At 39.3% G+C, this 27,170-nt stretch overlaps 1 protein-coding gene and 1 gene segment (V, D, J or C); one reads left to right on the forward strand and one right to left on the reverse strand.

Moving 5' to 3' along the window:
- Positions 1-3,004: 3,004 nt before the first annotated feature.
- On the forward strand, positions 3,005-9,477 carry LOC114436296 (Ig mu chain C region secreted form-like). The segment is given in 7 exon segments: positions 3,005-3,093; positions 3,179-3,517; positions 5,896-6,228; positions 6,310-6,429; positions 7,102-7,437; positions 7,562-7,879; positions 8,028-9,477. Coding segments are annotated over 7 exon segments (1,845 nt in total).
- Positions 9,478-10,321: 844 nt separating this feature from the next.
- On the reverse strand, positions 10,322-21,781 carry serinc3 (serine incorporator 3). Its single transcript, XM_028406869.1, has 10 exons — positions 21,554-21,781; positions 19,034-19,195; positions 17,884-18,077; positions 16,943-17,022; positions 16,699-16,836; positions 16,387-16,556; positions 14,771-14,861; positions 14,079-14,280; positions 13,371-13,598; positions 10,322-11,118 (listed from the first exon to the last, which is right to left on the reverse strand). The coding sequence occupies exons 1-10, from the start codon at positions 21,590-21,592 to the stop codon at positions 10,983-10,985; spliced, it is 1,440 nt and encodes a 479-aa protein (XP_028262670.1). The 5' UTR covers positions 21,593-21,781; the 3' UTR covers positions 10,322-10,982.
- Positions 21,782-27,170: the final 5,389 nt, after the last annotated feature.

Here is a 27,170-nt window from a genome sequence, read left to right on the forward strand (position 1 = left end):
AGTTACAGCAGGAATGATTGGATGTTTCATTTTCATGGGCTGATTTGCACTATTTTGTGACCCATTAGGAACATAGGGCGTATTTCCTATAGCCCGTGAAAGCACCCTTAGAGTCCTGTCAATTCGTCACTGGTAGAGAAGTGACAACATACTGCATTTCTACCAGCCACCACCTGATGTTTCTAATCAGATCATCAAACCACCTGTAGCACTAGCTGAGATCTTTATGTGTTTATAAGTGTGTGTGCTTAATTGTTTATTAAAAATTGAAAAAATTTAAAATGAAAGAAAGAAAGAAAATTGTTTCTGTTGTTTAGTAGTAGCAGCTGTGGTTGCAAATAATAATTCTACAAAAAATACAGCAACAACTTAAACAACTTTTAAAAAGATTGTACACATTAAAAAAATAAGATAAACTTGCAAGCCGTTTCTGATTTCTTCTTTTTAATTAGCAGCAATGCTGCTACCAAACCAAATCTTGGGTGATGTCTGAAGCTACATCTCAATTATTAGATCACATGATTCTGTAAAAACAACTTCTTTTTTTTTACTGTGTACCTTTCTATACACACATATGCATGCACATCCTGGACTAAATTAAAAGATGGACACATGACAGCTCCCCAACAGCGAGGCTAAAACATCCGGACTGCCCCCTGGTGGCTGGCTACAGTATACGTCATAAACCCTGCCTCCTGTTAGTGGATAGGACACAGACACAACTAAAAACTAAAAGTACTCTTCAGTCCTCACCTCAAAGAAGAACATCCTGCCTTAAGGTTGTAACAGCAGAGTGATTGAAGGCTGAAGTGGGTGGGTGTATAAAGGAACAACAATGAATTGATGTAACTTCTCAACTAATACTGTGCAGATTCACATATGTACAATAGTGTTGTCCATTTTTATATACAGTCTATGAGGCACACAGATGGTGGAGCAATCCACATATCCATCTGTTCATATTCTGAACCCAAGGTTACACAGGGAGCCCTACAGGCTGTCAATAAGTGAGAGGTGATTGCGTGATTGTGAGTTTCAGGAAGCCCTCTTTTGGCCAATCAGCTTTCTCTATTCGTGCAGTAGAAAAATGGAATTTAATTCCAGTTCATATTAGAAATTGTACAAATTTCAGCCAGTTTAAAATATCATGGCTGAAGGCTAATCACGAAATCACTGTGAATTCCGCAAATCTGTGGGAGAATTTGCTTTATTTTATGGCTTCTTGCACAAGGCCCCTTGTGTTTATGTTATCCATTTTTGTTGACCTGATTGATACACGTTAGAGCAAGAGTCAACACAGGTGAGGCCTCAAGGGTAGAAAAAATTCTGCAAACAACAAGGTAAAGATATTAAATTCATGTACGAGCCCTGTGATTCACTGGCTACCTGCAGCCCACCTCTAACCCAATGACAAGAGAATGGATGTATAATTGGAAAAGCATGCAGTACAGCAGTCAGTCCACACGGGGGCAGGCTCTGACTGCAAAGATAACTTTAACTAGAAAAGGGCATTTCCTGAAGAAAATGCAAGTTTGATTGCTGCAGCTGCAGCTGAAGCATTGCTTTGAATGCTGATGTGAAGGATTGCTCTGAATTGCTGGAAAATCTGCAATCTGAATTTAATTTGCTGAAACATGGTTAAGAATTCAGAAAGAGGAAGCTCTTGTTTTGAAAAGTAGAAAATGTTGTAATATTATGAAGATATGAAAAAGAAACAGCTGAAGACAAGAACAGTATGAAGCTGTTGTAACTGACCTTAAAGAATAGCCTGTGAATATACCATATGAAAAGTCTGAGGCTGGAATAATACCATAAGCTTATAAGAAACACAGGCTGTGTGATTTTAATGTGGAAAAAAAGATCAATATGACAGATACATAATGGCTGAAATCGGTCAATGTATGCTGAAGATACGTTGCGCCAAAAAACGTACGGCAGAATAAAAAGAAGAAGAAGAAGAAAAAAGAGGGTGAAGAACAAGAGTTTGATTGGCTAGCAGCAATTAAACTAATACATCTACAACAACAAAATAGATTTTTACCAAATTATTATCCTCAACATGAATTTTGTCTGAACCCTAAGACACTGAGGTTGGAATAGACTTCTTTCTTGTCTTGTTTCTTCTTGCCTATCATGCAAATTGAATGTTTTAGATATAGATATAGATGCACTGAAGCTATGATATCCCACCTTACACTACTCCATTATATCATTCACCTAAATGTCAGTGATTTTTTTGACCCACCAAAACACCATGGTGGGACATAACACTGAAAACTGACAGGCAAAGTGAGTAACACTGTCAGTGGTCACAATGTTATGGCTGATCAGTGATTGGTACAGTGTTTGAATATCATAGTGGAGGACTTTACAATAAGAAAATCTATATACAAACAACATGATGTATCAATATCAATAAAATAATTAATAATGCACTGACCTCTGAGCAGACGTTGGTGTCAGAAAATGTTGACAGAGCTCTCAGGTATACAAAGACAAAGAAAATGTGTCATAAAAAACCTGTTGAAGCTGCTTAATTGGATCATTCATTTATATAAAAACTTGCATTGATGTAAATATTAGATATGGTTAACACAACTTAATTTTATCAATTGTTATAATTCAAAAAGTCTAATGTGATCATTAATTTCTTTGTTGGGCAAATACATTAGTTTTACAGCTTTTCGTGATAACTCAAATTGATGTTAAAAGTCAGTGAAATAGCCCTTTAAGAAGCTGCATAAATCAGCCTGTAGGAAGATTGTGTTAGACATGCCTATTTCTTAAGGTCGGACGATGAGTTGCATTATAAAATTAACCAAGCATTTTGTGCTAGATGATTAGTCATAGAGAGGACTGATATTACAGGCAGATGGCAGTCACAGGTCAGAGTCCAGAAAGTGCATGATTAACAGGTATTTGAATTCAGGTGAATGTTTAGCAGCTGCAGCCAAGCCCCATGATTCACGACCTGAAACACCACGTGATCCTCCTCAGCACCTGTGCTTACACTTCGCCATGTTCTGACAATGGATCATCAATGTAACCTGAAAATGATAGTTAAACTCATGCTGATTGCTTTGCACTGTAGAGGTGAGTGTCACTGTTCTTGCGTAAAGCTGTAAATGACAAACTTGTGCACAGTTCATTGTCATGTGTTTTGCAAAACTGTTCCCAGGTTGCACAGCTGACACCATGAAAAAGATCAGGGCTTTAGCTGGGACAGAGGCGTCTCTCGGCTGCCTGTTTGATAAATCGTCCAAGCAAGTGGAATGGAGTGCCCTGACTGTCGAGTGGAACGTGGTGAACAAACATGCAGGGAAGAGCATTGTGTACACGTTTGAGGACGGGATGCCTGACGTGAACAGAGAAGGCTCAGAGGTGGATAAGATGCGCCTGCTGCACAGCGATGCCTCTCTGCTGCTCCGTAATGTGACCGTGAGAGATGAAGGGCTGTACACCTGCAGGGTCATCACGCCTGTGGTGCACACGGAGACCACGTCTTTGGAGGTGCTGGGTATGTTTGAAAGAGTGGTGGACACAATCAGCTGCTTTCCGTTTGCTTTGTCTCTTTGCTTTTGCTCATTTTAGTCAGATTTAACCATAGAATACCATAGTTAGGTATAGTTTAGGTATGGCTGTTGGTTACAATGGTTACAGCATCTGTCCCAGCTATGAATCGCTTCCTCAGAAGAGGCTAACTGTTCCAGCTTAATGCTGCTAAGGCACTTTAATGGAGGTCTATTGGACTATTGTTATTGCTAGATATGTGACACATTTAGACCATGCAATCTTAAGTGTCAAGTAAGTATTGGAAGTTTTTTTTAGCATGAGAAGGACATCCAGGAAGCAAAAAAATAGAAAGAAAGATGTGAGATGTGCGACCTCATTCACCTGTTATATAAAACAGTCTATGCATTATTTTAAGTTCCTTAATATTGTTGTTGTATTGTGTTGTTGTTGTGACATGTTGATTTCTGCTGTAGTTTAAGTTTAACATGAGAGTGTATGCAGGTTGATTGCTTTTGGAGCCAGCCCCTAGAGGCCTTACGGTGAACTGCAATTCTTGCACTTCAGGTTTTAACACTTACCGCTGGAGGTTGCTGCTTGGTAGTAACGCCTGCTACCATGACAATAAGCTCAGAGTTTACATTACAATACATACGATTAAGGAACTACCTTAGGTACATACTTAAAACCCTGATTCAATTTTTCAAACTTCTGGTATCGAGTAACTTCCAAATCCAAGCAGGATATGGCTGTGCTAATGATATCATTATCAAAACACTATATTGATATGACAAAAAAAACTTTTTAGCAACTTTTTAGTATGTGGATTACAACCAAGAGTAATGCAAAGCAGGGGTGGTTAGCCAGCTAGCTGCTACCTAGCTCCACGCTATCGATCTGACTTTGGTTACTTCACAATGTGCAGTATTATTTATTTATTTTGTCATAATGCTAACACTAGCAGCTAATACAAATTATTAACGTACACTAATACAGTATAGTTGCAATACAACATTAAACACCTCAGGAACTCTGACTCTTCTAACTAGTTGCTAACTGCTATACGATCAGGCTGTGTTCAAAAATGTGCTAGAAAGATGTTAGGTTCAAACCAAGTGGCAACCTTCGGGGCTCAAAGTTGAAGCCCATGAGGAAGTGTCAAAACTTGTAATTCACGCCGCAACAGCTGGGGGTTGGCTCCAAAAGCGAGTAATTTCCCATAGACTCCCATGTAAAAATGGCCGACTTCACAGCAGAAAAAAACATGTTTACAGCCTGGTACAAAAAACCACTCTGGTCTCAGATGATAGGTTCTCTGCTAGTGTCAATTGTAGGGAGGGTGAATTTTTTTACAACTCACTCGTTTCAATGGTATTCGGACTTAAAATTACGCCTAATTATGGGCGTTGCCGCTTGAGTGACAGACAGTTGACGTATCACAGCGTGAGTTTCCTGCTTCCACGATCGCCCGCCCCCCTAAACCCCGCTCGTGCTCCCCCTCTTTGTCCATAATCGGAGTTTTAGTTGACGTGACGCTGCCAACATGGCGGCGGTCATCAAGTCCCGGAACCTCCCACCGAGCCTCAAAACGGCTCTTCAGAAACAAACGGGTGACGTCACGGAGGCTCTGTCCATAGTTTTTACTGTCAGTGGTTCAAACCCTAAACATTTGTATTAGACAACCTGCACAAAAGAGACACAGAATTAGATATCTTTTTACTTGCAAGGAGAGTGACCAGAGACTGCTCAGTTACAATCTCTCCCGCGCCACTCTGAAACAGCTCTGGGTTCTCCAAGCCTTTTATTAGTTGGGAACGCCCTAATACATAGTTTACTAAGGGAAAAAGGGTTCATGTATCACAAAAGTCTGTCTCAGCTCTCCTTATCTTAGTTTCGTTTTACGATGTCCTTGAACATCTTTAACAAGCTCTGTGTGAATGTGTGTGTGTGTCATCTTCGGCCTCTGTTCTTCATCCAGTCTTGGTCTGTTGTAAAGTGGTTAAGCTGTACATACCACGCGGCATAAACATTCTACCATATAAGGTATAAACATTCTATGTGAATGTCAGGGTTCAACCAAAGTAAGCATACCTTTAAACATAAACACTCATGTGATTTAGGTTTAACTAAAGTAGAAGCATACTTTAGGAAATCAACAGGTTAAATGATACTACACACAATAAGATAGTTAATTCATTATGCACACATAAAGAGTAAGATATAAACTCATATAAACTCATAAAGAATAAAGTAAAAGTAGGATAACTTATGTACATTGATTCCAACAAAAGATGAGCTCAGGATTATCAGTACAACAGCTCTGATTACACTGTGAGAGGTTTTATGTTGAAAAAAATCGTGAAATATTTGACCCTCTCCCCTCAGCTCGGCCTTCAGTGTTGCTCCCAGAAAAAGCAGTGCTGACAGAAGGAGAGGACAAAACCATACTGTGTGACATCACAGGTTTCTATCCAGAGAAACTGGTTGTGACGTGGCAAATTCAAAACGGCTCCCGCACCATGCACGCAGGTGCACACCAAATGTCCCGTGTCTGCACTGAGATGGCCATTCACAATGAGGACGGCACCTACAGCATTCGCAGCGGCATCACCCTGCACTCCTCAGCAGTGAAGGATAAAGAGATACGTGTTATCTGCCAGGTGGAGCACCAGACCTACAGCCATCTGTACAACAGATCTGTCATACTGACGGTTCAAGGTGGGGTTCATCTACTATTATGTACCATTCTTTAATCTCCAACACACACGGTGAACAGATTTCTTATTACTTTCCCTGCAGCTCCATCACAGCCAGGCTACAGTGCTGGCACACTGATAGCTGTCACCTGTTTCCTCAGTCTGTTCCTGGTCACCTCTGTCATTGGAGGCTCTTTGCTTCTCTACAGATACTTCGGCAATGGTATGTACAAACATCCATAAAGGTTGTGCAAAGCTGGGCAGGCTGGTTTAGGCTAAAACAAGCTAACAGTTTTAGCATGAAGGGTCACACAATCTAGGTCAACTTAATTGAAGTTATTTCCTGTGTCTGCATCACATAGGCTTTTTCACTGCCCCATCCCTTTACCAGGCTTGCCAGAAACAACAAACACACATTTGATATAGTGCAAGGGGCGGTCCTCATAGTTAACCCAAGGTCACATACTTTCTCCCACCCAGTTCTGTGTCAGACAGTGCTTACCCTACTGCTGTTTACAGCCTTATAAGGTAAAAACTTCAATTTCTTGAGTCTCGTAAGGTGTTGGCCAGGTCTAGGGGTACCAAGAAAAAGGGAGACAGGAGAAGAGAAAGTAAGGGGGGCGGGGGCCTCCCTGCTATTAGCCGCAAAACTGAGTTACAGAGCATATCCTCCCCTTGAGAGGGGTTATATGATACACAATAAAAACTTCAATACTTTCACCATGCTTCATTATGATATAAAACTGGCATGAAATGTGTATTTATTTATTTGTTTCCATATGATGACATGCCAAATGATGATTTTTTATTTTATTTTGGAGAACATGAAAAAATGTGGTCTGTAACCTGTGTACAGTCAGAGCACAGCATTGTACATTCCTGTCTCTTACCACAGCTCCACCATTCATTTCTGACATCATCCAGCCCAGCATCGTCTACGCTCAGGTCCCCACTGACCTCAAATGCACCATTCGAGGAGCCCGGCAGCAGCAGCTCAAGGTGAAGTGGTTTAAACTAAGACGTGATGCAGACTCAGACGTCCAGTCAGAGACAGTTTCTCTATTGGTCAGTGAAGATCTGAGCGATCAGGCTTCTCTGCAGTCAGAGGGCAAACATCACACAGCTGTCCTTACTGTGTGTCTGACTGTAACTGAAGACTGCACCAGATACCAGTGTGTGGTGCAGTGGGGGGCCAGAAGCGTCAGCAGGGAGACCACAGTCAAGGTGAAAGGTCAGTAGCACTGAAAGTGTATCATAAATGTACCTGTGATCTGCTGTTTGAAATAAATGACTGATCTTACTTTCTCTCTGCCCACTCCCACCACAAATCCACATTAACTCACACACACCACCAGTGGAACCTTCTTTCCTTCAGATCTCCAGCATCCCTCAGATCCCAATGGTAGAGAGGAGGCTGGTTCTCTGTTGTCGTGTGGAGAAATTCCACCCGCAAAACGTCGACCTGGAGTGGTCCAGGAACGACGGCGAGGAGGTCCGCACCATCACTCACTTTGGGCCTTTCTCCGACCACAGTCGCCTTTACAGCGTGTGGAGTAAGATTGAGCTGATCATGGCCAGAGAGGACGAAAGTGCCATCTACACCTGCCGCGTTTACCACTCCAGCTTCCCTGCTCCTGGATATAAGGACGTCCTGTACCACATCAACACTCAAGGTAGCAACACCAAGAGTTAATAAATAAATCCCAAATATTTTTCCCATATGCAACAGATATTATACATATTATATTATATTTTTAAATCCACCTACTACAATCAGAATATTTTTATTATTTACACACACTGGATTGTCTGTTCAAACAGGAACCCCTCCTGATGTGATGTTCATCGACTGTGAACCTCCGTTCCCTCTGGTGAATGGAGAGTGTACCCTACATGTGTGCATCAAAGACTTCTGTCCTGAGGACGTGTTGGTGACATGGACAAAAGACGGGCAGCCGGTTACATCTGGTGTCTTCAATACTCCCCCCAGCCTCAACATCAACGGTCTGTATTCCATGTTTAGTTTCCTTAAACTGACTCCCACCATTGAGGACCAGAGTTGTATATTTAGGTGTCAGGTGGTGCACAGCGCCCAGACAGAGCCTGAGGAGAGGCTCTTTACACTGACAAACCTGCACCTGACAGACAGCTGCTGATGTCTGAGGTCCTCTCTTAAAGGACTAATACTCATTGTTCAAAAAATGTGGAAGACGTTCCTTCAAAGAGCTAAACGTCCTCAAGAAACTTCTACAAGACCAGATGCCACGCTTCAAGCTTCTGATTGCAAATGACCTGAATGACTGAGAACTTTTCTCTGACAGGTTTTGTACACCTTTTCCGAAGTCGCGTTCAAACACTTTCAGATGATGTCAAATTACATACTCGACATATGTATTTTTTTCACTTTTTAATTAACAAAAATTACACTAACTTCTAAATGTGCAGGGGTTGTCCAGTAATGCATTGGGCTAACGTTTGGGGAGGTTTTCACCTATAATGTAAAGTTAAACTACAGGAGGATTCCACATGGTGCCTCTGAAGCTTCTAAATTGGAGACTAAACAACCAAACAACATGTATACCATGGCCTATTCCACCTCATTCTTATCAGTGATTGTAGGTACTTTAAGAAATATTTAGAGTTATTGGGAGAGATGTTTGCATATATTTGTCTAAACGTTTCTGAAGCTGAACATTCACGTTTTGTGCCTGATTCTGTCCACCCTCGTCACTCATAAAGTGAACCTCGGCATCTTCATCTCTGCTACCTCCAGCTCTAGTCTCTAAACCTGGCAGCATAGCTGCTCTCACTGCGACTTTTATATCTTTCCTTTGATTCTTGCTGACTCTTCTGTTACACAACACACCCGACACTTTTCTCTACCCACTCCAACCTGCCTACACCTGCCTCTTCACCTCTTTTCCATACTCCCTGTGAACTGTTGACCCCAAGTACTTAAATCCTGCACTTTCTTGACCTCCACCCCCTGTAACCTCACTGTTTCACCTGTGTCTTGTTAACCGTCTTTGTGTTTAAGTTCTGTGCATAACTCCTGTGTTTGATCCTCTGGTGCTTCCATTGACACAGTGTTTTTCTTTTGTGGTTGGCTTTTGTTCTTTCTTTTTTGCTGTTTTTGTATATAGGTATTTGTAGTTTTGTAGTTTTAGATATTTTGGATTCTTGGTTGTTCTTTCTTTTTGGAATTCACTCTCCTGCTCTCCTGTTAAATTTGTTTTTCTTTTGTAGTTTTGTAGTGTGTGATTAGGTCCTTCTTCCCTGAACTGTTGATACTTAGCAGTACTAAAAGTTGTAGAATATGTTTGCACTAATATTGCTGATAAATGTGTGTTAAAGCTCATCCTGTGTTTTGAAATGTGAGAATCAATAAAGAAATACCATAGAATTAGGATGATGTTTTGACATCTTATATTACTCTCACACTGCAATTTCTTAGGTCAAAGCAAATGAAAGTAAATGGCTATATAAAAAACACATCTTTATCACATACAATGCTAACTACAGTAAATCAGATGACGTACAAGGCATTGGTTCATTTATGTCTGTGTCTCATCTGGTGTGTTTCTCAAACACATTCAACCATTTTTTACACTGACATATCTTACAAAACAGCTTTGGATTTAAAAAAAAGAACATTCTTTAAAGCATATTCATACTTAATACTTAAGCTATTTCACACTGTTTGGAGTCATATAATGATTCAAAAATAAGGGACCCTTTAAAACTCCTGACACATTCACATCTTAAAGACACATTCACAATAAATGATCTTGGTCCACACATATTTGGCAGAATCCTGAGCTGACTTAAGGACTGTCGTGACCTTCCCTGGTCACCCCGGATTGTCAGACTCCGTCTTCTGTAATCAGAACATTGAGTGAAAGACAATACACTTGGTTTGTAGTTTTGCCTTTGCAAAAGGGAGAACACTAAGTGAACACAGGCCTTTCAGTCTGCTTCACTCCCCTCCATAAGTGTTCTGCCCCTCCCTGGACACAGGCTCGTTTAATTCAAAAGTGGAGATACATTTGCATAATAGATAAACAGTTTTTCAAGACCTTTGTTGGTATTACCATATTGGGAAATGTTGCCCTTTTATTCCCACCTACCAATTATTATAATTGGTCTAACATATTTCTGTGAAACACTCTGTATCACTCCTATGTTGGATGATTTATCTTACGTCCGATGCCTCCCAGTGCTTCGGCCTTCACCGCATCAAAAGTGTCAAAAGGATAACATCCTCCCGAACTCCCTGTAAGGGTGTATGTGTGTGTGTGTGTAGAGAGTGAAGACCTCCCTTTTTCTCTGAGTGTAAGCATACATAACGAGTAAATATGTGCTCTGTATCATGTCAGTGCGTAGGTAACCTTATATAATTCCACAGGACATATTGCAGTAGTACTTCATTACAGTTAATGTAATTAAACATGCAGTCAACATGAGGCACTTGAAGGCATAAGATGCAACTACATAATCTGAATACAGTATAAAATTCACAAACATCCCTCAGCATTAGGAATTTTAAAGCTCACATTTTAGAGATTTTAAGCAAGTATTCGTAATACTTTGTTGATTATGTGCTCGAGTAAAACATATATGAGGTTGTCCAGCTTTTGTGGCACTTGATTTAGACATTCTAGCTAAAAAGCATACAACATGAGTCCAGCTGACAGATAAAGTAGGCAATGTGATCACACTATGGGTAAAAAACAAAACAAAAGTGGTTTACATAGGAGTGACAGTTGGGGCTGGTGATCAGCTAAAATCTCGGTTGGTGAGGATCATGGGTGCCACCAGGGTCCAGGTGTACAGGGCCAAACACACCCAACTGGAGGTGATCTTCACCCACACTGCTGGCCACTTGCTGGTTATGGTGTAGTCTGCATCAGGGCTGTCAGAGGAAAAACAGATTCTTTCAGTAATCGCTTTGGTTTTCTTTATGTGTAGAGCATGTTTGAGTCGTCATTCTTCCACTGTGGTATAAAACTGAAGACACAAAAGTGGATGACTATGACAGCAGAGTATTTCTATAATTATTTTCAGTTAAAAGTTAAAAGATACCACTTTAGATGAACACATCACATCACACACAGAACATCATCCTGACATTGCCCTTGAGGAGTGCAGACACTCTTTTGCTCTTGACAGCTCAACTTTACTTTTCACTTTACTTTTCTTATTTTTCTTTTTTCCGCCAAAATACTTCACAGTTCAAATATATGCCCATGTCACTTGAGATGCATTGTTTTAACTGCACACAAGTTCTTTGGATTTTAACTTTTATCACCTTAACAGACTTGCTGCAGCTTAGTTTTGTCTATGTCTGGAGTAAACACCACATCACAGAGCTTCAGGCAAAGAGTTTTGCTTCAGAAGCTCAACAAGGACATGACACTCCCGATCACACCCAGTGATGGGAAGGCTCTAAATCTAATTCCACAAAATGCAGAGTTAATTATGATACTCCTACTGCCGATAAGCAGGACCTGAACAGACTTTTTCCACCTGTATACCCTTGGTGCGAAACCAAAAAGACACAAACTGAAAAATGATCGTTGATATCACAGGAGCATGTGCAGCAACACCAGGCATACAGTTTAGAAACAAATGTCAACCACTGTCTGAGCTAAAAACAGTAACAAATTGGAATGAATTAAAAAAGGGTTTGCTGAGAGGAGAGGATAGATGAAAAAGAAACACTAGGCACACAGAGACAAAGATTCTATACCAAAAGTGAAGGACAGAGATATCTTGCTGCTCATATGCCGTTATCCCATTGCCATGGTCACTGATAAACTGACTTCTCCCCCAGGTCATGTCAAACCACCCAGGAGTCAAACATATCATTCTGCATGTGGTTGCGGCTGAGGCCCAGGGGAGAGAACACTCTCCACAAGCAAGACAGTTTCAGATAGAAGCCACAGATTGGATGAGAGTATACAGTAAGATCATCCAATCAAACAAATTTGCAGTGTTCAATATCAGGTCCTTGTGTAAAAAGTTCTATTAATCAATGATTTTATAACTTGATCATGAGTTTTTAACATAAACCTGGAAACATGGTTTTTAGTGTATCCACAAAACATCTGTGTCTGTGCTTTTTTAAGGGATCATTTTCTTACCAAGAAACTATCATTTACAGTTTTCATCATTTAAATATATATATCACTCAAAATGAAACAGACCTTATTTCTATGTTTAGCCCAGTTAGGAAAAAAAAGATTTGAACCCGGCTGATTTAGTAAGTTTGCCCAGTAACAAAGAAATTAAATGAGTCTATAATTTCAATGGTATGTTTAGTTGAACAGTGAGAGACACAAACAAAAAATCCAGAAAAATGCATTTCAAAAAAGTTATAAATGAATTTTCATTTTCATGAATGAAATAAGTATTTGATCTCCTATGAATCAGCAAGATTTCTGCTCCCAGGTGTATTTTATAGGTAAGTAGCTGGGAAATTAGTAGATTGAAATGAACTACAGCTATCCTCAAGAATTTCCTATTTGACAAGGCTTACCTTTAATTCAATTTAATTTGATTGATATAACACTTTCTCAGAAGTGCCTCAAGGTGCTTTACAGAAACCCAGTCTGACCTCTTAATATAAACCCATTGTAGGTTATAATACAGTGTGTAAACCTGTTAGCAAGGCAAATTGCTGTAAGTGAAATATGAAAACATATCTTTTATACATTTTATATATATAAAAAGTCACATCTGGAACAGTGTGGGGAGATATTGCCTTGGGTGTAATGCGACTTTATCTCTGGACCCAAACCTCTAGAACCAAAATGTGTTATCTGTCCCTAACCACAACAAGTAGGTCAAAGCTGAACATATCTAAAATGTCTAAAGGAAGTTCAAAAATAGAACATGTTCCATTTGCCCTATTTGACAATTCCAGGAAAGGCCCTGCGTTTTTTTAAGCATTCACATTCTTGTAGCCGCTTTTACTAATGGGTCATTTTAACCACAGTTTTTGCCACTTATGTATTCTAAGGCCCTGGTATTTGAGGTAAACATTTATTTCCCTGACAGACGTATATTTACCTAATGATGCATATAATATTAGTAGGTCATTGGTTATAGCGTCTGTCAAACTGAGTCATTTAGCCTGGTGGTGAGTGAGCAGGGGTCACTGACCTGTACCAGTTGGTAAGGGTCATCATGATGTAAAGTGAGGCCAAGAAGAGCATGAAGTGAAAGAAGGAGTAGCTGTACTGGACCAAATCGCGTTCATTGTCTTCCACCCGCCTGGGCCCCATCGACTCTTCTGATAGGTCAGGGGTGCTGCCCCCCTCAGCGAGGATGGCCGAGTCTTTGGAGGCCATGGTGAGCTTGTTCATCTGGCTGGTGCTGGATGAACGAATGCTGCAGACAAATGATAGACAGGGTAATACTGTGGCCAAGAAAAAAGCCCACAAAGTATGAGTGAAAGTGAAACAGATCCATTTATTGCATTAGATGTAGCAACGCCTCTAAATATTGGCGTTTCATAGATTTGTATATATTAAAAATCACATGAATTGAATAAATAAATGACAGTGTAATACTTCCGTTTCATCTGTGATGATTCGCTTTTTTATGTTCATGATTTGAAAGCCGACTGATGCTTTGGTACATTACTTATGCGCTGCCTAGGATCTACATGCAGATATATGGAAACATTCTAAAGGGCTCACAAACTTTCGAGCAGCACTGTGTACAGAGGAAAGCTGTATTGATTAAATTTATCAAGAAAAATGTGTTGCCATGGTTGTTCCATTTCAAAAATAATGACAACAGATCTAACCTTGATAGGAGTTAATATTGAATTTAAGATGTTTGTCTGGTAGCAGTCAGAATGTTTACCTGGAATACAGGATGCACAGGACAAATATAACCAGCCCCACGATACTCTGGGCATCCCACCACTGCAGGTACGGGGCCGTTAAGACAGGTTCCTCTGTGCCAATGATCACCACAGCTGTCTGGTTCTCTATCTCTAGAGGGGCCAGTGTGGGAGCTGCAATCTGCTGAAAGATGCTTAGCAGATTGGGGTTGCATTCTCTGTCTGAGAGGCAAAAAACACATACAGCTCAGTATTTGGGTAGAAATTATGACACAGACTGATTGTTCCGTGTCTTTAAATGTGGTGGGTATGTTCTTGAGGATAAAAAATAAGCATAGATGCAGGTCAAGAGTTCCATGAAATTTGCATGAGAAGAACACTAAATCCATTAAAAATCAGTTTTAAATGCACTGCAGATTAGCATCCATTTGCCATACAAATTTACCTTTCATTTACCCATTCACACTGGAGGTACCAGGAAAGTTTCTCACCAGTCATAAAGACCAACAAGGATAATTTGGCATGTGTATGCATAGCAACGCTCAAATTACAGAATTTCAACCAAAAGTATACTGTATGAAACAGGACAATAACTCATGGACTCATAAAAAAAACAATTTCTACAAAATACTGAGGAAGCTAGAGACATGTTATAGACTACAGATCTGAGAGTCTTGTCTAATGATTACAGGTACTGGTTTGAAATTCTTACCAGGCTCATTGGTCATAGCAGACCAGGTCAGAAACATGGTGTACAGGGTCATGATGGAGGACTGCAGCAGACCTGAACGTGGCTGAGACTCCTGGGGACACAGATAAAATATCTGTACAGTAAATTTTTTTTATTATTTTTAGGCATGTTCAATCGCTACCGTGAATACAAAATAAAACATACATACATATATAGTAAAACATAACACCCACTAATACATATTTTTGACCATGAATGGAATAGCCTCCAGAGTGTTATTATTTTTGGTTCAAAAAGCATTTATCAAAGTGTCTCAATTTTAAACGTTAATACTAACACGTTCATTGTGTTCACGTTCTTTTCCCTTGTATTAGCCTCCAGTTACCTACGTTGAAGGCTAAGAAAGTGTTATATCACACAGACACACTGATTAGTCCTCACGCTGAACTAAGTAGTGCAAGGCAGCAAACGAACAATACTCTTCCCTTGTTTCCATGCTTTCTAAATTCTGCAGGTCAGGATGCTGTTACATTATTTTTCCTGGAGTTGTTCCCAGTTTGTGCTTCTGATATTTTAGCCAACAGCTGGGTTTGAAAATACCACCTTGAAGGCGTTTCCTGAAACCTCCAAGTTATCTACATATCTGGATTAAAACATTCTGGGATGAGAAAAGGATTTTTAACACTTTTCCAAACTGAAAATCTCTAAATTAAGACAAAGATGGCAACACACATCATGAAACTGTAGCTCTTCTAAGGCCACTTGACGCTGGCTGCAATGGGTCAATTCCCTTAGCCCTCTATGTTAAAGTGTCCAACTTTACAGCAGAAAAACACACACACGCATATATATATGTAACGTGATTTCCCCCATGATAATTTCCCCTTTGATGTTAAAAGTTTACATAACATATTGGATGGGTTTTTCATATGTAAAAATACGAAGATTCTAAATTTTCAGCATGGCCATTACCAGTTATGGGCAAGTGAAGAGAAAGGGTGCTAAATGGATGATAATAAAAGCCAATGGTATTTTAACTCATAAAACTAGTTTACCGCAATTGCATTTCAAGCAACTTTTTCTACTTTAGTGTTATGTCATTCACTGCATCATTGATGGATGGGCTTATGGACAGACAGAAGCTAACTACGGTAGTTAATTCACTATGGTGAAACTAACGAGCCAGTGCACTGACATCATGATTGAGAGACATTATAAATACACAGCGCAACATCTTCACTCTTCATTCACATGCAGAGTCTGAACTCTCAGTCCGGCATTAGGGTACAGACCTCTGTCTCTTCACCCGCAGCATTCAGCTGTCTGTCTGTTTTGTTGACAAGGCCCAAAAACTTTGAGACCACTTTGAACTACGGGAGACCATGGGGTGCAACGGTGTGAAAGTGAAAGCAAAAAAATCTCATGAAAAACAAATTGACCTAAAGAGCAAATTTCGAATTAATCGATAAAATTGATTTATTGCCCAGCCCTACCTGTAGTAGTGTTTTCCTTTTATGAAGACTAAACTGTACCAGGCTTCTTGTGTCAGGGTATTGTGTCTACTTTCTGCAACCTTGAAGCAATGCCATGTTTACATCAGACACTGCTCCTTCTTGACTCAGTGTTTGAGACTATACCTGCACTTTTTGCAGCACAGACACAACAGAGGCCACAATGCAGAGGATCAAGTTGAAGCTGATGAAGAACTTGTTGATGAAACACCCATCAGGCTTGGTGTAGAAGATGAAGACCAGCACAACAGCGATGAAGGAAAGGATGTAGTTCAAGATGGTGACAGCCAGCAGAGCTAGAAAAAAATTGGGTCACTTGACAAGTGTGCATTGTATCATTTGAGTCTTTATAATAATGTATAGAAATAAAATTAAAAATAAAAAAAAAATTAGGAGATAGATGCAGAATGTAACTGGACTACAGCTTGAGTTACTGACCTGAATACCAGCCTCTGGAGTTGCCATTCTCCATCTTTTCAACCCAGGACTCGTTCAAGGAGTGGGCAAAGTCCACCAGTAGCACCAACTGGATCAGAATGAAGAAAAAAGCTCCACCAGAGCCTATGACAAACCATGCTGCAACAACACAGACACCCTTAATAGCTCATCTCTTACAAAAAAAATAAAATAAATGTCTATACACACGTTAAAAGGATTTCATTTTAAAATATAATTTTCTTACTGTAGGTGAAAGGCCCATCTGGAATGTAAAAGGCACCAACTGTAATTGCTACCAAGGCAGCAAACTTGAAAAACCAGAATCTGAAAACAGATGAGCTCATAATCAGTGACCCTCAAAGGAAAACGACATACAAAGCTTGTAGTCACTGCATTCTACTGTTTCTTAAATACTATGGCAAATACACTAACAGTGAATGTTAAAAGCCTTTATTGTACGCTGTTCAAAAAAATAAAGGGAACACTGAAAGAACACAATGTAACTCCAAGTCAGTCACACTTGTGTGAAATCAGCCTTTCCAGTTAGGATCAACACTGATTGTGAATCAGTTTCAGCTGCTGTTGTGCAAATGGAACAGACAACAGGTGGAAATGAGAGGCAGTTATCAGTACAACCCCTATAAAGGAGAGGTTCTGCAGGTGCTGACCACAGATCATTTCTCTGTTCTCATCCTTTCTGCCTGATGTTTTGCTCACTTTTGCATTTTGTCAGTGCTCTCACTGAATATGATTAGTTAATATGGGCAGGTCTCAATGTGGCATAAAACAACTTTTACCTGTGTAAAAACTTTATTTCATAAAGAAAGAGGAAGAAAAAGCAGCCAACACACTGATTCTTGTGTAGTCTTGTGTTTCATTGGGTAACTGGTTAACAATTAGCACTCTGCTGTTACTGTCTATAACTGAATTGAAGGTTATGTCAGAAAGCAAAAACAGGTGTAAAAACTGTGATCGCAAACTTTGTTGGCATTTTACCTTCCTCAAAATAACTTTTCTAGACATTGAGAAACCAAGGTGCAGGATGAAGGTCATGTGCCAACAACATGTTGCATAAATGATACCATCTGTCTATATATACACCGCTATCTTGTCTCTCCACCTGCCACAAAGGTGTGTAAGTGAATTTGAGGTTGTTTGTGTTGCTGGTATTATTGCAGGTCTTACCCATTGTGGACGGCAGCACGAGGGTCTCTGCTGTTTTTGACGTTAATCATGAGAATAGAAAAAGCCAGGAACCACATGCACATTCCAAAGCAGACTCGGTACACTGCTTTGTAGCCCACAAATATCTCACAGTTGACCTCCACTTTGAGGTCGGGGATAGAAGAGCCTGCCCCATCCTCACAGAAGCCTGGGATCTACAGAGAATTACAAAAGGTCACATTGTGCCAGTGAACCACAATAAGGCTAACTGAGATGTATTAAAAAACTGAATAGGATTAAAGCATTAAAGCATTTTGTAGTGATTGTCAGGTTGTGATTGATACAAACAAAAATATATGTCATATAGTCTAGCCTTCAAATATAAGCATGGGTGGATAAACCCTTGGTGTATGAAACAGGCCCCTGGTATTTATTATGCGATATCTGAATGCTAGAGGGCTTTTATGTACTGAGAGGGAACGTATTAATAAATGAGTAGTACAATATACTCATGTGTAAAGGGAATGAGAAATGAAGGCCTGCCTCTAAATCAAGCCAGTTTGAAATAAATTACCTTCTACATTTACAATGAGCTATCAGCAATAGACACAGTTTTATGGTTTCATTCCTATATTAAACGAAAATAAACTATTTTACTAGGGCACCTGTTGACCTAAATATATACTTACTGATATCAGTTTAGTTCAGTTACACATGTCAGTGTCAGGATATTTGCTGAAGAAAGAAAGTGCAAGTGAATTTGTTTCAGACGTGTAGAAATGGTGTCACATGAGGTGATTTTACAGCTGAAGAATAAGCACATACTGTGAGGGAAAGTGTTTGAGAATGTACTTAATCTTTGAGTGTATAAAAGAGATAACAGAGCAGACAAAAGTCTTTGCATGGGAAAGAAGTATCTGATAATGATTGCAAAACAACCTTCTCTCTTTTACTGTGGCTGAGAGAGACAAAACAAGAGTTAGAAAACAAGTAGCAGCGTTTTAGTCTCCCTAACACCCACAGGACTGTTCAGCTGAAGAACTTCTTTTCCACACTTGCAAGCATTACATTGCATTTAGTTTTTTTTTCCAAATTATAATAAAAATCATACACAGTATACCTTCTAGCCTACAAAGCTTTACTGTGAATACAAATGTTCAACTATACATACTCTTTTGAGCTGCTGATCCACACCTGGCGACAGCATGATGCAGGCGACGATGGTGCCCATCAGCAAGATGGAGGCGTAGATGATCCTGGTCACCGTGGAGTTCCTGCTGTTTGGACAGCAGCTACACAACAGACAGCTAGCGCTGCTGCACAGGCACGGCATCTGGTGGACCAACAAATTTCATGTTAATCTTGAATCTTGAGAATGTGATAAGAAACAATAAGATGACACATGGAATGAAAATATGGCCTTGACAAGGCCCACTATTTGTTATTTTACTGTGTAAGAATGCAAGTAGCAGGAACAAAGACACAACAGTGTGAAAGAAAATAAGATACTGTTGAATGAATACTTCATCTGATCGTTGTATCTAAATGCCTGAGTTAAGAAAAATCACAAACACCACAACCCAAATACAACGTACACATTAGATCAAAGGAAAAATAAAAACCCCATTAAGATTGACAATGCACAGAAAGAGTAACAGTAAAAGGATGAACTGTTGGGGGGATGGATTGAAGGACACTTTACTGTAATTATGTGTATGCTGGGACCTTCAGATTACTAATTAATGTATGTTACTACAGCCGGATTCCCATCAAGTTCATTTTTCCAATTTTTCTGCTTTTGCCGTCAGACAATAAATTGATTTCGATTTTTAACCACCAAACAACATAAATACAACACCTGTGCCATGACTATGGCTATAATGCTCAGAAAATTAGAAGGGACACTATGTTTCTAATTTATTCAATCTTGTAGCAAATAACCTTTGAGGCTGCTGAAGCACTAGAGATGGCAGCCCAAACAGTAGAACCCATTTTATGTCATTAATTTTCAATATAAATGTCAGCAGCTCCATTTGCATTAACACTGACATTGCAAACTGTTGCACAAACATAAATGCACATTTGCACATTTGATAATGCCATCTAGCAACACAGGAGTCCTATATGCCTATTTAAAACTCTTAAAATCTCTTAAAAGGTATGACTTCCCAGGGTCACATAATGCATCTACAATAGTGGAATTGGTTGTGGTGATCACTGGCACAAATATTGGTTAGCTAAACTGTGTCATTCCCTTTAGAGATAAATATTGGTACATTGTATGAGTTTCACTTCAGTTTCACTAAAAAAACACAACCTATGATACTACAGACCAATATCCACACTGCCTTGGATGAATCTCTCCTATTCTGCACTAAATTAGTGGAAGTCAAGTGATACGGAAGCCCGAAAGATTGTCAAGCAGTTAATACTCCTGCCAGCCAGACAAGGTCAGCTTAGTCTTCTCGCAGACTAGGCCACAGTAATGTGTGCCAGATAACACGCAGCTAGCACATGACCAACTCTGTCTTGACCTGAACCATAAATAAATCTTGGAAATTAGTTTATTAGAGCAAAACCAACAGAAGCATGGGCTTCATTTAACTCGAGGAGGGCTGCGACTTTAACAGTGCCTTGCTTGTCAAGTATTATAACCCAATAGCAATAACCAAGGGTTTGTTTTCTCTAATGCAAGACCATCATATATGCAATACCTCAAGTATTCTGATTCTGATTCTTTATGTAACTTGTAAACAACTTATTTCTCTGTTTTATATGCAAAATGAAAAAGGAGGAGAAGCTTTGGGATTTCAACATATTATAGGCTACTATTATTAATTCTGTATTCTTTCCTGCAGCTCTTCTAAACACATGCTCTTATGTTTACAGTACATCTGAATATGACGCTTGTTGTGGTCTAAAAAGTAAGCAGCAAAGCACCGATAATCCAGTTAATCACGAGTAAGCGGATGACCAAGTGTGTTAGGATTAACCATTTGTTTTGGCGTGGACTTCTACTATGCCTCGTGTTGGAACAAAAATTATTATTTCTTTAGCTAACTAGCACAGGTTCTTGCTACATCTTTCAGAAATTGGTGTATGTGACCATAACATAACTGCTGTCCTTTTCTTTTTGAAAAAGACAAAGACATGACAAGCTTCTTTAAATCACTTGTTATGAAGCGGACATGTTTCAAGCTAGTCGGAAATGCGCAATCATTTAATTGGTTACATTAAAAATTAATTACGTTAAAATAAGTCACAACGTGCTGCTAAATGTATGAGGTGAGCGCCGAATTCAAAAACATAAGTGATTCATATAAAAGGTGAAACTATATTCCAGCTCTGCCCAAAAGTCTCGAAGAGAAACCTGCAATTAAAACGGCAGCTTCTCCAACGGAGTTCAGCTTTGTTCTCTTAGAAAACCTGCACGTTTCCTTGCGGGAATAAAACTATAGAGTTGTTCTAATTAGTCGAAATGACTGTTAGTTTGTTGCACGCTTACTTACAATACGTTTTGTTTTATCTATTTGCGTTTTTGAAGGATTGAGGACAGAGAATAAAAAGAACTTAGATTTGAGTGAAGTTCGGCGTTGAGCTTTCCACCTGTTGCTGATTGTCCCTCGTAACTTTACTGTATAATGTGTTATATATCTTTCTTTTGCGCAGTTTTAATAGCATTACAACTCACCCAGCTGGCGAAGGAAAAGGCCCCCAGCACAGCTCCCATGGCTGCCCGCGTTCAGTACAGTCCGTGAATCCGTGGTGCTCCTCCCGTTACTTCTCCTCTGTCCCTCCAGGGTTCTTTTTAAAATGGACAGGGCGGGACAGGAGGCGAACACTCCAGGCTCCTGCACGGCCAAAAACCTGAAGACTGCACACTACAGCTCCGCTCTGCTCCTCTGGTACTGTTATGACTTTTCCGATGGTTACGTCATTAGGACGTAGACCAGAAGTGAAGCGTCCACAGGCGCGTGCTGACGCCGTGTGGACACATCAGATTGTGGACGCTCACATTTTATCATAATAATTCATCAATGAATGAAGCTATTTTTTCATGTCTTCTTTAGGTAATACTGTTTGTTTTGTCTATGGTACCAATAATTAAAATGAAACAAATAGGATACAAACATCATGCATATTTTAAATAAATACATGGCCCAAATAACACATAAATAAATAAAATGGTCGATTTCTTTACACAACTATGTTTTTTTTGTTAGCACTGCAGTGTTTAGTCAATTTATTTACACAATTTTGTCAGACTATATGACAAATATGTTTTCTATGACTGTGGTTGTGTTGGTTGGTGTCAAATATATAAATACATGCATACAGTTCAGCATTAAAATAACTGTGCACTATACATTGTTCATATATCCACTATTAAAATAGAATAGAAATATTTTATTAATCAAATCTTGCTGTTACTATGCTATTGTGATTTATGTTATTATAATAATACAGCTTTGTTTTTATTGTATCATTATATCCTTAGAGCATGTGTGGCAACCTGCCAGGATGTTGACTTAGGAACCTGCACTATTTATACACTGATGGGTCAATGGTTATCCAATAAATGATTTTCCCCTATAGCCGTAATGATAATAATAATAAATGTTTGCAGTTAATTTATGTTCTTTTTTATGAAACAGCTTTACAGTTAAAATACAGTGACCAGGCCAAGCCACAAGATGGAGCACTTGTCCAAGCTACTATTCTCTGGCAGTACTGCTGTCAGGAGGAACTGACATGATATGATATGCAGCAAAGTTGCAACAAGTACATTATATGATATTACTATTATACTGTCTGCATGATATGGGCTAGGATATGCAACATGTGTTGGCCTTCAGGCGCTTCCTCTGCAGCCTTCTTTGCATGTTGTAAGCAGATAGAGTTTCCTAAGGAGCTTGTTATGGAGGGATCTCTGCTGAAAAAAATAAATCATTGCAACGTGCTATTTTTAAGTTACTATTATAACAAATAACAGTACAATGCTGGTGTGAATCAGGTTTGAGGAGTTTTTTTTAAATTGTGTGCTTCTGATTAGTGGGGATCAGAAAAGTATCATAGTGGAGACATGTTTATTTTTTCCAATATAATTTGGGGTGCATGATCATACAGGAAATTGTTACTGTAAAATCAAATTTAAAGAACATGATGCATGGGGAACATTGGATTTGAGACAGTGCAGGAACTATGCAGCCATGCTTGCATTTGGTACAGTAAAAGAGCAAAGCCTAAATTTGCTGAATTGAATACTTTTTTAGTCAACTCGAATGACACAAATTGAACCTGGCCACCAGCAAGGGTAGTTTTCATGAAGATTTATATTTTGTGATACATTTATCTTTATTACTGTAGTTGGTTGCTAGTTTTAAATAAGGGGTGATTTGTCATTTGACTTGACCTCTTTGACCTCTACACATCGTAATCAAGGATGATTTGCCATGTCAGGTTCACAAAAGCTGGTTGGATGGATGACATAGAAGCGTTATGCTTCATGCTGTAGAGACCTAATAAGTTAACACAATAAAAACACACCTCCATCACAGTAAATTGGTGTGAGAAAATCCACTAATCCATCCATTTTAATAAGCCACATTGTCCTGCACAGGGTTATGGGAGTGCTGGACACCATTGGTCCCAGCTGTCAATGAGTGAGAGGTGGGATTAACTCTGGACAGGTCACCAGTCAAAGGAATATCAGTTCCTCATATTAAGTACGAATGGAGGGTGTGTCTGCAGCTTTCCCGAGGAAGCAAGGAAACATGCAAAAACAGGCTGAAGGCCCGTACCAGCCCAGACCCTGTTTGTGAAGGTCTGCTGAGTGTGGGTAAAACCCAGTAGGATTGCATAGCCAGATGTTCCACTGCATGTGTCGTTTACACACTAAGCGGTTAAAGACACTGGTGGTCTGTGTTTGGTGCACAGATGTGGAGTAGTGTGAGTGTGGTCCACTTCAAGTGGAAATGGAAATTCATTGAAACGGAAAGGTTTCTATGGTGGGGACAGGTTGTGATGATTTCTACTTTTCTGCACATTATTCCAAAGTATGCACACAGTAACACACAGTTAAATGTAATTTCTGTCTACTGTATAGGCCTGTCTGTCATGTATGATATGATGATGTTAATGGATTCATCTTCGTGTATAAACCTGCCAGGTTTGAGCTGTCACTTCTGTCAACACTTCCCTCTGCAGGCTGGGCCTCAGTCAGAGATATGTGGTGTGAAAAGATGCATGTTTATGTAGGACAGATCTGTACATACGCTTTAAAATCCATCCAAGTTCAGATTAGCTTCAGGTTGTTCAATGAAACTGAAAGACACAGAGTGGAGTCTGTGACTCTTTCCAGGTAATTACTCACTGACACACTGCCTTGCCAGAGGTATCAGGTTACAGTAAATACAGTTAATATGATGAAGGGGAGGAGGTATACAGCCTGATGGCCACTGGCAGGAAGGACCTCCTGTGGCGTTCTGTGCTGCTCCTCGGTAGTCTCAGTCTACCGCTGAATGTGCTCCTGTAGGACAGCAGTGTGTCGTGCAGGGGGTGAGACGTGTTGTTAAGAAGAACAAAGAGGAAGAAGAATATAAAGAAGAAGAATAAATGAATGGAAAAAAAGAGGAGAAATATATAGAAAAAGGAGAAGAAAAGGGACAATATTTAGAAAAAGAAGAAGATGATGACGATGAAGAGGAAGTTACAGTGATCTAATCTTGAGTAAATGAGGGTGTGACTGGAATATTCACTCTGGCACTCTGAAGGAAGCAGGACTAGACTTAGTGTGACGGTCAAAAAGCATAAATCAGATTCAAATATTACTTTTCTAGCAGATTTTATGTTAGCAGAGGCCAAGACTGATCAAATCTCAAGTTGAAATATTGTTACAAACAGTCACCAGGTTCCTTCTAACCTAGCTACTTGTTGTTACATAGACAGTAGTTAATGTCTAGCTCAGGCTGAGTTGTTGCTGGCCACTCAAAATGAGAACACAAGTGAATACAGAGGCCATTTCCTGTAACCAAACGCTAGGGTGAGACAAATCAGTTCTAATTATGGCTTCATCCTTCAAGCAATATTTCACACAATCAGATATTACCAATAAAGATTTAAATGTTATCTTGTGCAGTACAATTCCTCACACATACATCTGTGCTGACACACAAATTGAATTAACTGCCATGACAGCACCATTGACATTTGACAATTTGCATTATTTAAAAGGTGAGATAGCAAAGGTGTTATAAAAAATACACCACAAAGCCGCAGGTGGATGAATGATCTTAACACCCATCAAAAGAGACTTTTATTGTTTTATAATTCAATAGAATCGCTATAAAGCAGCCACACTTTAGAGAGCAGATTTTAGACACACACCTGGAAGTCCTTGTTTGTGGTGTAAAGACTCACACCCAGTGTCTAACAGCACAGAACTACACAGTCCAATCAGAGTATAATCACACAATAATGCTGAAATGTCAAAACCAGGCGTGCACAGTTATCCTGTATGTCAAACCACACCACCATGTCCTTTAAAAAGTGAAAGTTGCCTTCGAGTCTTATCTGTTGGTGTACTAGAAGCCAGAATAATACACAAACACACACACACACTCCAGCACACACCAGCTGCTCGTTAGCAGAACCGGACACTGGCTGACATGGACATGGTCATTTCCTCCTGTTGCATTGTGGCTCTTGGTCTTGGTGTTTTTTACAAGTACAAACAAGCTTGAAGCCAACTCACAGACTAAAGAGGTGGTGATTATCTTCAGCATATCTCAGTTGCATCTTCTATTCAAAGTATTCAAAACAAACTCTGTGCCAGGTCGACTGCAACTCATCTGATCGTTCACATTCGACATCTCTGATTCAGTCATTTTGTTTTAATTGTTTACTTAGGTTCTTCTTTTTGTTCCCTTCTTTTCTTATTTCTTTTATTTTTAGTATTAATTGCACTATTCTTGTTGTTTTAGTTACATTTATTTATTTAGCTAGCTAGTCAGTTGTTTTGATTGTCTTTAACAATTTCCAGTCTAGCTTTTTTCCGTTTTATTATTATTATTATTATATTGTTTGCTTGATTGTTTTATCTTTGATATTTTGGTAGCATAGGAGTTTTTTTGTTTTTAAATGAGTTTTAAGAAGTGTTGTGTAACTGTCAAGGAATGCAGTGACATGAGAAGACAATTCATGCAGAGACAGAATGCCTTCACGTCATTGCATGTGCCACATACAAAGACAACAACATATTGGGGCACACATGTATTAAATATCGGCATATGTGTCATTTTCAACTCTAAAGCAGCTTCAAGCACATTGAGCACAGATGACTGGTCCACTATTAGTCCACATGCTGAAGCTGGCAGCTGCTGTCATTGTGTAACCATTGAAACAAACTGTTACCATTCAGGCTGATAGGTTGATAGTTCAATCATAAACAGGACTCTCAGAAACCATCATGAATTAAACCACAGAAAGCAGAAACACAAAGGAAAACAGGTAGGAGTATCCTCACATGAATTGCAAACAGCTAAACAGTGGACTGTGAAAATGGATTTATATTTTTTTATATATATATTTACCGTCAAGTCTGTGAGTAACATTGGTGTGCTTATTGTTTCACACTTTCAGTTTAATGTAAATTATGACAAGTGTGTCATCAGAATGGCCAGTAGTGTGTGCTTGCTGCAGTGAATCATAAACTATAAACTATTCAAACTAACTATCATAAACTATAAACGTGAAATCCTCAGCATTCATGCTTTTCTCAATAAAGAAGCCAAAAAAGAGCAACAGCACCTCTTCTATAAATTATCAAACCAAAGCACAGCAGTGGATGTGTGTTACAGCTAACATGAGTGAGGCCCAAGAGCCTGTTACAAGCTAAGCTGAATATAAAGTCCGAGAACCTGATGCTCAGGTGGATGCTCTCCGCAAGCAGATATAAGAGCAGCTCTGCACCAGACCGAGTGAAATCTCATGGTTATTATACTGTTGGCAGAGGGGGTTGTCAAAGGTTACAGCCTATAGCATCAGGGATTTCAGAATGGCTTCTATAAAGCTGTGTTACAATTAATTATCATATAGTTTTATTAAAAAATAAGTAACAACTTTTTAACATTTTTTTTCTGTGTAAAAACATATTTAAAAATCATCTGAGGTTTTTGATAAATAAATAATAGTGAAAAAAGTTATATGTTGTTTTATATGTTGTATTTATCTGATACTAACGGCTATATTCACATGTCCATCAAAATCCATCACATGATGGATTTCCCAGGCAGGAAAACCTGCTCCTA

The sequence above is a fragment of the Parambassis ranga genome, chromosome 5 (assembly GCF_900634625.1).
Source record: "Parambassis ranga chromosome 5, fParRan2.1, whole genome shotgun sequence".
Classification (NCBI taxonomy): domain Eukaryota; kingdom Metazoa; phylum Chordata; class Actinopteri; family Ambassidae; genus Parambassis; species Parambassis ranga.

Coding starts and splice junctions, on each gene's coding strand:
- serinc3 (XM_028406869.1), bottom strand. CDS start 21,592: ATGGGAGCTGTGCTGGGGGCCTTTTCCTTCGCCAGCTGG. Junction 16,837..16,942: donor AGATGGGCCTTTCACCTACA/GTAAGAAAATTA, acceptor GTGTTGTTGCAG/CATGGTTTGTCATAGGCTCT. Junction 14,862..16,386: donor CTGTGCTGCAAAAAGTGCAG/GTATAGTCTCAA, acceptor CTGTGTCCCCAG/GAGTCTCAGCCACGTTCAGG.